The sequence below is a fragment of the Ornithorhynchus anatinus genome, chromosome 7, assembly GCF_004115215.2.
Source record: "Ornithorhynchus anatinus isolate Pmale09 chromosome 7, mOrnAna1.pri.v4, whole genome shotgun sequence".
NCBI lineage: Eukaryota > Metazoa > Chordata > Mammalia > Monotremata > Ornithorhynchidae > Ornithorhynchus > Ornithorhynchus anatinus.
Window position 1 is genome coordinate 3,476,765 of NC_041734.1, and position 12,600 is coordinate 3,489,364.

At 42.8% G+C, this 12,600-nt stretch overlaps 1 protein-coding gene across 2 annotated transcripts in view; it reads right to left on the bottom strand.

Moving 5' to 3' along the window:
- The window catches only part of PREX2 (phosphatidylinositol-3,4,5-trisphosphate dependent Rac exchange factor 2), a 190,613-nt gene that overhangs the window by 45,325 nt on the left and 132,688 nt on the right, over positions 1-12,600 (bottom strand). For both annotated transcript variants that reach the window (XM_001511236.4, XM_007666826.4), the window contains exons 31-34: positions 10,929-10,970; positions 8,077-8,294; positions 4,082-4,184; positions 1,692-1,835 (exon numbers count right to left, since the gene is read on the bottom strand). In XM_001511236.4, coding sequence (XP_001511286.1) covers positions 1,692-1,835; positions 4,082-4,184; positions 8,077-8,294; positions 10,929-10,970 — 507 coding nt within the window. The remainder of the gene's footprint in view (positions 1-1,691; positions 1,836-4,081; positions 4,185-8,076; positions 8,295-10,928; positions 10,971-12,600) is intronic.

Here is a 12,600-nt window from a genome sequence, read left to right on the forward strand (position 1 = left end):
AAGCATTCTGCAAGTAGCTGAAACAGTCAGCCTTTATTATCAGAAGCACTTTAAGATAACAAAGGTTTTCCCAGGCTCTCCCTTTTTTAAACTCAGGGACCTCATCAGCTGAAATGTTTCCTCTCCTTTCTCCTAATTTAGCTAAGACCTCTAATTAATTTACCAAGAACTCTCAAACAGTGCTTAGGACTATTGCTTCTAAATGAGTTTTTACTTTCCCAAATACATGCTTAAGTAAAGGATCCATTTATAACTTTACTAGTGCATGTTGGGGGGAATGCCTCTAAAATGGCAGTTTTCTACCATTAAGATGACTTTTCTTGCCTCCTTCCCTTTGTTTTCTGTTTACATTTGTTCCCCAGTATGAAAACTACACTGTTTTTTATGCAAGAGAGGTCATCGGGGTACTCAATAAAAATAAAGTAACTCTTTTACAATCATCCCAAAGAGAAAAGATATTAAATGGCAACGGGCACCACCATTTCTTTCTCCTGGTCTACAACCTCGGTTTCCTTTCCAAGATCTCTGCTTGCCTCCCTCTCACCTTTCTTCAGTGTTTCTCTTTACAGAACTATAATCGTGTTGGGTTTCTCTCCATAATTCTCACACTCTTCCAAAATCTGGTTTCTGTATGTTCCCATCTAAGACTCTCCTCTGTTGCCTCTATCTCTTCTGGCCACCAATCTCCAGAGTATGAACTGCCCTTCTGCCTCGATTCTTTGAATCGCACCTAAAATGTCTCATCACCAAGGCAGCGTGGCATAGTGAAGAACATAGGCCCTGGAGTCAGAAGGCCATGGGTTCTAATCCCTGCTCTGCCACTTGTCTGCTGTGATCTTGGGCAAGTCACTTTACTTCTCTGGGACTCAGTGACCTCATCTGTAAAATGGGAATTGAGACTGTGAGCCTCACGTGGGACAGGGACTTTGTCCAAACCAATCTGCTTGTATCTACCCCAGTGCTTAGTACAGTGTCTGGCACTCAGTATGCCCTTAACAAAAATCATTATTATTATTATTATTACAGCTCTCTTGAGCCAGAACAAATAGATACCCAGGGTCTTCTTGCAAGAAACCTCTTTTTTTTGCTTTCAACTGCAGGATCTAGACTGTGAGCTCCTTGCGGGCAGGAATGTGTCTTTTGTTATATTGTACTCTCCCAAGCACTTAGTACAGTGCTTTATACGGTAAACGCTCAATAAATACGGTTGAACGAACGAATGAGGATGTAGAGAGGGACCATTTACCACCCAAGTTTGGAGTGTGTTGTAAATAATGAACTAAATAAAGCAATGTTCCAAATGGCTGACCTTCACCTTGCTTGCCATGAACTGAACCTGTTCCCTCTGAAAATGGTGGGTGGTGAACGATCAGAGACCCCCTCCCCAGACTGGATGGACTGTTTCCTATCCCAAGATCAGAAATCACTTTGCGGCTCTTCTCTAGACCCTACCCAAGTTCTTCGCATCTTGCGTACCCTGCAGGGTTCAGAACCTGCCCACCAGCCAGAGGAACAAAGACGGCAAGAACAGCCACGACTCAAACCACATTGCCATAAATCTGTCATACTCCACTCTCCCAAGTGTTTGGTACAGTGCATGTAAACAATCAGCACTCAAAAAATACCATTAATTTTCAGGGATGTGCCCTTCTCCAAGAGTGTCAAAAAGAAGGTGATAAGAGATGCCTTACCTTGAGCAAAGAGAACTGGATGGACTTTAAACCCTCCTCCATTCTTTAATCTCTGAGGCAGTTGTTCAAAATGAAAACTATCAAGGTAGAAGTAAACTTTCAAGGCTTGACGGCTCCCTTCCGCCTGATATGTAAGAGGAACATCTACAAGAAGATAATTAAAGTTATACTATTACTAAAAGCAGGGAGATCCAGAGGGTCTTCCGCTTTTGAGAACCACAGAAAGGAAACCTTGAAGAGGAACTAGAAAGAACGCGGCTGTTAACTGTTGCACTGTACTCTCGCAAGTGCTCAGTACTGTGCTCCGCACACAGTAAGTGCTCAATAAATATGATTCATTGAATTAATGAATGAATATGGGTCAAGTGAAATAGAGATGATCAAGTATATTCATTCAATAGTATTTATTGAGCACTTACTATGTGCAGAGTTCTGTGCTAAGCGCTTGGAATATACAAATCGGTAACAGATAGAGACAGTTCCTGCCCTTTGACGGGCTTACAGTCTAATCGGGGGAGACGGACAGACAAGAACAATAGCAATAAAGTATATGTATGGCAGCCGGACTGTTTGGAGTATAGCAGTATTCAATCAGATGCTCATTAGCGGAGACAACAGATTTATTGCTGTATTGTATATAAAATTTCGTAATAGGAAGTTTCCTTATACTTTTACACACCAGATGTTTCATTCAACTGAATGAGAACTTGAGACTCATAATGGTGAAGATTCTTGTACATCTCCTGCTGCAGCTATGTCTAGCATTTCAAGCAGAACGATTCCTTGGGGTGGTGTTTTCCAAGGAGTGTGCAAGAAATTGCACATGCAGTTTTTATTACCAAAATAGCAAGGCCTTTGCATGCCTGATTCCCTGTACACTAAGCCAAGAATATTTTCCTTTTTGTCTCCACCCATTACCACACTGGAAAGCAGTAAACTTCCTTTATGACAAATATGACCTTTAAGACAAATTACAGAGACTAAACAACTTAATAAAAGCAAAATGCCATAGGAGTAATTCTCAGTCACTTCATAACATGGTTTCAAGTCTATGTTGTGTACATGAATGGAAAATCATTTTCAGTTCATAACAAATAAAACCAAATATTTGCCTGGACAGAAAAATCCGTGTTTTAATTTAGTTAAAATAATTTTTTAAACAACATATTCTTTTATATACTTGAGACACATTTCTTCCAGGTTAGCAGGCATCAGATACTATGAAAGAGGAATTCAAGGTAATATACTGTTAATTTTTTTTAACATTAACCAGGGACTATCTGCCTGTCTAGAAAGTACTACAATGCTCATAGAGAGCAAAGCTAATCAGATAGGAATTCAAAATTATTAACCCCTGAGGAAACACACAACTTCCCAATAAGGGAAAGCTCATCACGGAAACAATCTGGCATGCTTTAGTGCAATGCTCTGCACACAGTGAGTGCTCAGTAAATACCAACGATTGATTCATTGACTGAGCATCCCTTTCTCATTAAGCAAAGGCTCTTGAGTATGAGTCAATCAATGAGTAGTATTTACTGAGCAACTACTGTGCACAGGACACTCTGCTAAAGGCTTGGGAAAGTATAATACATGTACTTTTCTTCTTTTCCTCCTTGACACTGTTTTCATTTTTGCTTTACTTGCTGATGCAGTTATTTGGCAAAAAATCCACTGTCATCTCTATCTGTCCCCTAAAAGGAGTTATTATTTGTGTTTCAAATGCAGAATTTCTCTACAAACATTTCACTAAACTGACACTTTCCTGATATATTCATTTTGGGGGCAGTGATTTTTATTATTTATTCCAATACCGAGTGGTCTGAGCCCATACCAAATGATGCTTTTGATGACCTCTGGAACACCAGAGAAGGTTGTTTTCACATTCTCCTCAGTACAATTCATCCTTCCTGTGATGATGCCAATGACTAAAATGAAACTTTGGAATCTTCTATGGACTTTCATCATCTCTAATGTCCCAAAATTCCACAAAGACCCAGTCATAGGGTTGCGGAAAGATGATGTATCTGCACCCTCTATCCACAAAACATAACCTGTGGGAGTGGTTGGGGTGGACAACTCTGTTTTCCTGAGGACTGCACGTGCCATAGAGAGATTTTTGTAGCTTTTCCCAGAGTTACGAGGATCTCAATTGCCTTCCCTCCTTCCCTTCCCAATTTCCTCCTCGCCCTCTCAATCTCCTCCTCAGTCCTACCTAACCTCATAAAGGCAGGATACCTGCCCAGATTTCTCCAGCTTTCATGGTTAATGTTCAACAGTTCAATTTGTTGTGAAACCCAGGTGATTTCACGGAAGAATTACAGATCAATACAACACTACTGCACTCTACAACAGTAACAGGAAGCCCATAAAACACCCGTGGTGCTTACTTGCAACTAATGGCTCTTGTTCTGATGGTCTAAAATAAAAAGAAACTTTTTCCAGGTCAAACAAGGCAACCAGGGTGTCTTCTAACATGGCTTGTTCGTCAGTCTGAAAATGAGAAAAAAAAATCCCAAAGTTAGAGACTATTTTAACAGACTACAGTCTTACAAAAAAAGCAGCATGGAAAACAACCTAGCACCTCAAAGTGACAAGAGATTCATATCCCCCATCTTCTAGCCATATAATTATCAGCTAACTCGCTTTACACAATGTACTTTACAGCTAGACTCTTCAGCAACTAACCACATTTATTTTTAATTGCAGTTCAAGGAGTTAAGGGTCATGAATAACTCCTTGGTTTCCTATATGCATATTGTACAATCTCCCCTCCAAGGTGGAGGTGCAAAATCAATTACCCAAGAGTCAGAGCCTCCCAAACTACTTTCAACCCGGGTCCCTAATAGTTCGGATAAGCGGAACAAAGTTGGATAATCTTATGGGAGAATGGTTTGCACTACAGCCTATTCAAATCTGCAGAATCATAAGAAGCATTCTATATCAGGTAGATTATCTATTTTGAGATAAAATTCCCACAAAGTTTTAGGAAATCATAGGCAGCGGAAATGTTTTCTTTTTAAAAATTCAATAAAGTACTGATTGTTTTATGTCATTTCACTTTGCAAATTATGCTCTCTGTATATTTATGATCCATTAAATTTACACTAATGGGATTATAATGCCATCTGGAATCTATATAGCATTTTGATTCTCAAATCACTTTCACATATTATGTTATCTTGCCACATCCCTGTGAGATATTAAGGGGCAGATATCACATTTCATTTTGAAAATGCATGCAGAGTTTCAGGGATAATAAGTAACTTGCCCAAGGTCACCCAGTTAATTATGTACCTGTGACTAGAACTCAGGGCTTTGGGCTATTGGCCTTTGGTTCTTCTCTACAAGCACTACCATACTTTTCCTCGGGAGATTTATCCATGAGGATCAAAAAACTCCAATATTCAGAAAAACTCATTTCCTTCTAATATAGTAGAGTCTGTCAAGCACAATTAATGCAAAGTAATGCTGATGGAGGTTCTTTCTAGAAACTGCTACATAATAAACAGAGCATATACATAACTACAAGCAATAAGAATGTCCTGAAGTACTTTATTCTAAGTTCAGTGCTCTTGATGATTCAAAGAAGCAGAAGAGATTGCTGGCCTCCATGAAACTAGCCTTGTGAGAGAGCCGAGGAAAGGTTTCTACGTAAAACAGTAAGTGAACTCTTTCTTATTATGACATTTCTGGATAAAAGCTTGGAGTAGAACTGTGTTTCCAAAAACATACCACTGTCAAGGTTGGACCACCCTCTGTTACACTGGGGCATCTGAAGTGGAACTATTAAAGAGGGCTGTTTAGGAATTAGCTGGTCTGCATAGGATGATCCAATTAGTGGGAATAAGGCTCTGCAGAGGGAATCACTGACCCCCTAACCAGTCACCTCGTAAATGATCCAGAGACCATTTCCCAACTGACGGAATGCAATTTGAGTTCTTTCCACCTCCCAGGAATGCTTCCCCATCTTACTGCTATCCTAGGTGGCCTGTAGCAATCTCCTAGCAGCTGCAAAGGGGGGCAGGGGGCACTCAGGAAGGGTAGTAGAATAATAAGAGATTTATAGCTGAAACGGCATCTGCAAATCAAGTGAATTTGGGGTCACAGAGTGACTTGATTTACAGATACTGGACAAGTCATTTCACTTCTCTGTGCCTCAGTTACCTCATACGTAAAATGGGGATTAAGACTATAAATCCTATGTGGGACATGGACTGTGTTCAATCTGATTAGCTTGTATCTCCACCAGGGCTTAGAACAGTGCCTGGCACATTTTAAGTGCTTAACAAATACTATAAAGATGCAGGAGCCTCTGGATTTTTAAAAAATCTTCATTAAGTTTCTCCTATGTTGCAAGGGTCATGGGAGTTTCTTGTGGCTTCCTCAATTTTACATGAGTTTTGCTTTTAACTACTAGAAGTATTTCCTTTCGGGAGTCCTTCTATTGGCTCGATTCAGGAAAGGGGAGCTCAGAAGGAAGCAAAGTTCCCTTTAGCCTACTGGATAACATTAAAATGGAATGAAGCTGTTTAAATAATTGTGGTATTTGTTAAGTGCTTGCTATGTGCCAGGCACTGTACTAAGCACTGGGGTGATACAAGCAAATCGGTTGGACAGTCCGGGTCCCACACAGGGCTCACAGTCTCAATTCCCATTTTAAAGATGAGGTAACTGAGGCCCACAGAAGCGAAGTGATTTGCCCTGGGTCACACAGCAGACATGTGGTGGAGCTGAGATTACAACTCATGACCTTCTGACTCCAAGGCCCATGCTCTATCCCCTACACCACGTCCACCTCGCTTCTCTGCTGTTTCTCTTCTGTTGTTTCAACCTCCGCAAATGGTTAAGTACTAATGAAATCTGCCATCCTGTAATTTCTCAACTATTTAAGGACGGTTATTCTGTACCCACTGTGGCAGATGGACGCTCAAAGTGAATTCCACTGTTAACTCAGTTGCGAAGGGCCACACTGAGGCAGAAGAGGATTTTAAAATCGGTTAACACATGCAAATTCCAAGCAGACTGCCAAGTTCTACTGCCGGGCAAGTTTTCCGAATTGGCCTGACAAGTACAGTCCCGGAATACCCATTTCCGCAAGCCCTCTGGTTTTACTGCATGCTGAGTCTTCTGCCTTTGGCGGGGAGCGAAACACCATCGGCGGCGGGGGTTTGCTTTGTTCAAATGACCCTTTCTAGGCCAAGCTGATGGAATCATTGATTGGCGGCAGAGAGAAGCACGCTCAGCAGTCAGGAGCGGCAGGCTATAAATGAGACTCCAGAAACAACCTATGCACCCTGAACACTCCTATTCCCAGCTGCACCACCTGCCTGCTGTGTGACCTTGGGCCAGTCATTTAACTTCTTCACGCCTCACTTACCTCATCTGTAAAATAAGGATTCAATCCCTGTTCTCCCTCTTATTTGGACCATGAGCCCGGTGTAGGATTGGGACTGTGCCTGACCTGATTATCTTGTATGATCCCCAGTGCTTAGAACAGTGCTTGATGTACAGGGAGCAGTTTAACAGATACTATAATTATTAATTTTACGATTACTAGTACAGTCCCATTTTGGGAGAAGCAGCGTGGCTTAGTGGATAGAGCACAGGCCTGGGAGTCAGAAGGACCTGGGTTCTAATCCCAGCTCCGACACGTGTCTGCTGGGTGACCTTGGGCAAGTCACTTCACTTCTCTGGGCTGCAGTTACCTCATCTGAAAATGGGGATTAAGGCTGTGAGCCCCATGTGGGCCAGGTACCGTGCCCAACCCGATTATTTTATATCTACCCCAGGGCTTAGAACAGTGCTTGGCACATAGTAAGAGCTTAACAAGTACCATAATCCTCTCAAGAATCAGTTCTTGTTTTAAAAGAATGCATCCTGGTAAAGTCATGATGGCAATGAAAATAAACACCCATTCACCCCACACCTTCGGGGAGGCTCACCTCTACACACTAAAGACTGTAAGCTCATTGTGGGCAGAGAATGTGTCTTTATATTGATATACTGTCCTCACTCAAGACTTAGTAAAGAGCTCATTCCTTCATTCATTCAATGGTATTTATTGAGAGCACTGTACTAAGCATTTGGGAGAGTAGAAAATAAAAATAAAGACATATTCCCTGCCCACAACGAGCTTACAGTCTAGAGGGGGAGACGGACATTAATAGAAATAAATGGCAGATATGTACATAAGTGCTGTGGGGTTGAGAGGGGGGATGAATAAAGGTAGCAAGTCAGGGTAACGCAGAAGGGAGTGAGAGACGTGGAAAGGGGGGTTTAATCAGAGAAGGCTTCTTGGAGGAGATGTGTCTTCAATAAGCTCTGCCCACAGTAAGCGCTCAATAAATACAATCGGCTGATCGCTTAATCGAGAGTCACTTACCAAATTGGGTGACAGCAGCGACTGAAAGTGCAGCAGGACCCCCGCGGTGGCGATTTGGTCCAGCCACCTCCTGCTCGCTTCCCGCGTCTCCATTTCATTTTCTTTGCTGTTGTCAAACACTTGATTTAAGGCCGCCATAAGCTGCTCCGAAAAGGCGCAGACTGTGGCCACTAGACTCTGGCAGAAAACCATGTCTCTTCTGAGCTGGATCTCGCTATCTGCGATTTGGAACAGCATATGTTAGATGCTTTATAGAAGGCCCCGAAAAGGTAGTTCATCAGAAAATATTAACTAATAACTCACACTCACAATTTTATTTCTGTGCTAACACAGGGAGGCAGGGGTTCAAGGCAGGTTTAAAATAGCCTGGAGACATATTGTGAAAGTTGCTGCTTAAAAACATCCACCGTTGAAGACAATGAAGGAAAATGATTTAATAGCACTTCTTAATCTATTTTATAATTCCATTTAGCAGTTACCCTATGAAATTCTGACTCTTCTGTTTTCACTACAACCCAACTGGCTTTTTAATACCAACTCAACTGAAACCCTTTGGTTAAGATGGGCAAATACAATTTTGTACTGCTCCGAACACAGGCGCTCGATAAATATTACTGACTGATTGTGGGCAGGGAATGTGTCTGTTGTTATACTGTACTCTCCCAAGTGCTTAGTACAGTGCTTTGCAAGGAATAAGTGCTCAATAAATACAGCTGGATGGATGAAGGAACAGTAAGTGCTCAATAATCGTAATATAATAGATTGATAGATTGACAGCTGAATCGGCTTCCAGTTCAACCCGTGGTGACATCTGAGGGCACCCCAGACCTTTTGCGAGAGTCGGTTTCATGGCCCATCTCCCGCCTGTGACCCCACACTCCCGATCCCTGCACCCCCTTCCCAGAAAGTCTGTTAGTAGATAGGGGATGAGGAGGATGATCTTGAATGTGGGGTCCCTGGAGCAATCCCAGCTGTGACTCCACCCCTACCGGCCCCTCCCAAAGGTTGAATTCCTGACCTAGCTCTCTACTTACTTACATCTCAGAAACCCACACTGGGCATCTTGGAAGTCTGAGGGTGCATAAGGAAGGAGGAAAAGAGGAGATGGATAATTCGATCCCACTTCCCTGCCCCTCAGTCACCCTGACAAAATTGGGGCTGGGCCCCGGTGTCCTTGATTTCTGGGGTCCCTGTTCATCAAGTGAATGAGGCAGACAACTGCAGGTTTGATCCTCTTCCCCTTCAACAGGGGAGTGGTCAATTCGCTCTCCATCTCCTCATACCTTCCCCTTCACGCTACTTGACATAACTGTTCACCACCTGCCTTCGGCCAAAGCTTCTGCTTTCTCTTCCAGACACAAAAAGGGAAACAGAGCCAAAAATATAGCAGCTGGTTCCCCATCCAACTAAGCCAATTTTTTCATGCGGCTTTCTTTTTTTCAGATTAGTGATAATTGTCAAATAGCGACAATTACTGCAAGGAGGAATATGCACATACAAATGGCTTTAGCTTCATTTTGGCATTTCATCACCCCTAATGCCGCTCTTTCTATAGTTTTGTTATCAGCAGGACTCCTCCACAGTGCAGCATCCATTCTTCATCCTCCCAATGCCCTAGAGACAAGGGAAGGCTTCTACTGCAAAAAGCATTTTGATACTAGAGTCTCCGGCTCTGTTGCTGTCCAACCGAAAATGGGTGTTATTTTAGCTTGACACCCACTGGAAATTGAAGCTGCAGAGGAACCGAAACTATCTGGTTCATGCCTAATAATTATAATAGTAAGCACTTAACAAGAATCAAAATTAGTATGTGCCAAGCACTGTTCTAATCCCTGGGGTAGATTCAAGTTAATAAGGTTGGACGCCATACCTGTCCCAACTGGGGCTCACAATCTAAGAGTGAGAACTGGTATTAAATACCCATTTTTCAGTTGAGGAAACTGAGGGACAGAGAAGCGAAGTGCCTTGTCCAAGGCAGGCAGGCAGGTGACAGAGGCAGGATTAGAACTCAGGTCCTCTGACTCCCAGGCTTTTTCCACTAGGCCACAGTGCTTCACTGCAGCCCACCTCTGGGAAGTTAAGTCCATATGTCAAGTCATATCTTTGCTTTCGCCTCCCTGCCCCAACAACCCTTCTGCCGTGCTCTCTCAATCTCCTCCTTCTGCATCGTTTTCAAGGCGTCATCTCATAACGTTTGGGGTTCTGGGTTACTTCTGACCTGGAAGCACTTAGGACCCAATGTTCTCGAGTCTCCTAGAGTGAGTTGGGCAAGCTAATGTGACACTGAGTTCCTGCAGGAATTTTACGGGCGAGTGAGGTTCACTCTCCCGTAACACTTCTTATGAAATCGGATGAGTTAGCTATACAACTCAGGCCTGAGAAGCCCGATCCCGTATTTCTACCTGAAACAATGCATCAGACATTAGGATTTCATAAGATATGACATCCAAGAATGGCACTGTAATAATAATTACGGCATCCGTTAAACGCTTACTATGTGTCGAGCACTGTTCTTAGGGCTGGGGTTGATTCAAGTTAATATTTGCACACCATCCCTCTCCAACAATGGGCTCACAGTCTGAGAAGGAAGGAGAACAGATACTGAATCCCCATTTAACAGATGAGGTAACCGAGGCCCAGAGAAGTTAAGGGACTGGCCCAAGGTCACACAGCAGGTAACTGGTGGAGCAGAGATTAGAACCCAGGTCCTCTGACTCCCAGGCCCATGCTCTTTCCACCAGACCTCACTGCTTCTTTATACGAAAGGTTTTCTATAGGGCTTGCAAGGTTCCACTGTATTTCATGACAACGGAGATGACTGTCAGATATTCATTTCCAGAAATTCTCATTACCTGAATATTCAAGGAGGGCCAAAAGTATCCTACTCTTCGCCTCTAGGGAGAAAAAAATACAGTTAGATGATTGAGGAAAATGTCAAATGTTTTCTCTACTGCACTGGCTAAGATTCAACCACCCTAGTTTTAACATGCCAAGAAAATAAAACACACCATTTTTTCTCATGGCTACATGCTATCCTGTGTAGAAACTATTAGTGGAAGCTCTTACGTCTAAGAAATTCTCACATCTAAACTCTCAGGAAACATCCATTTCCATGTTTTGTTTTTTTACTGCAATACTAGAATATTAGCAGACAATATATAACATTTAGTACAACAAAAAAGGGTTTCGAAGAATGGTTGACAATAATGCTTTAAAATTTACTACATTTTTACTTGAATGAAGCACCATGTCAATTTAAAATTCTAGCATGGTAACATTTGATTAATTTTCTAATTACTAAAAATTTTTTCCTAAAGAATTTGGAATATAAAAAAGAAAAAAACGAATTAAATAAGATTAAATTCCATTGGCTATATTAAATATGTAAGGGAGCAAACATATCAAGCAAGTGAAAAAAATTGCCATTCTTTCCTTTTCTGCCTGTTACATTCTGATGTCTGCATATGAGCAGATTTTTTAAAAACCCAAAAAACTAGACTCCAAGTCTCAAATATACATTTCAATCATTCTGGGGGCAAATCACCACTCCTTCTAAGTGCGGTAGTATTGACCGAGGTGTCCAGAAAATTCCCTATGAATTCATGGCACTGTGCCCTAGGCCGCAATATCCAAATTAAACTGCTACTGTCAGCTACTTCTTGTAGGGTTATAAAACTTTTCGAAACGCTGGTGAGTCACGGAATGTATTGCTGAGATGTGATAATGGAGTCTCCGTTGGGAACGCGGGGGAGCCTCAGTCCTGAGACCTGAGGTCGGAGGATCTGCACGGAAGTGTTGATTACAGGGACGCGTCGGTTCAAATACTAGATTTCCCCCAATCCCAACAGTAGACTTCAGTTTATTAGCTAGGAATGGAATGGGCAAGAACATTTTAAAAATAAGAGAAACAAGAAAGAAAACTATAATGCACAAAGTAAAGCGGGATTCTTTACCTAACTGGCATATAATAATAGCACAGCCTCTGACCCATTTCAGGGACCTGTGTATTCCTCTCGTCCTCAGTGGGCGGTAGGTTGAGCTGGAGCCTCACTGCTATTGCCACCATGGTTTGAAATGCCTTGCTTCTCCACCCCCATTCTCAGTCACGCGCTTCGCCCAGTTTCACCAGGCCACCTTTAAGTGCCTTGGCCCTGACCCCCGTTCGAGTACAGGTCAATTTTCACTTTCGGCCCTGCCAATTCTCTGGGAGGGTTGAAACCTGTAGGCCCCAGTGCCTGGGGCTATTTGGAGGCCTGCCAGGATGTCCTGGAATGCCCTCCCTCCTCACATCCGCCAAGCTAATTATCTTCCCCTCTTCAAAGCCCTACTGAGAGCTCACCTCCTCCAAGAGACCTTCCCAGACTGAGCTTCCCCTTTTCCCTCTGCTCCCTCTGCTGCCTCTCTGCCCCCCCACCTTCACCTCCCCTCAGCTAAGCCCCCTTTTCCCCCCCTTTCCCTCTGCTCTTCCCCCTCTCCCTTCCCCTCCCCTCAGCACTGGGCTCGTCCGCTCATTTGTATATATTT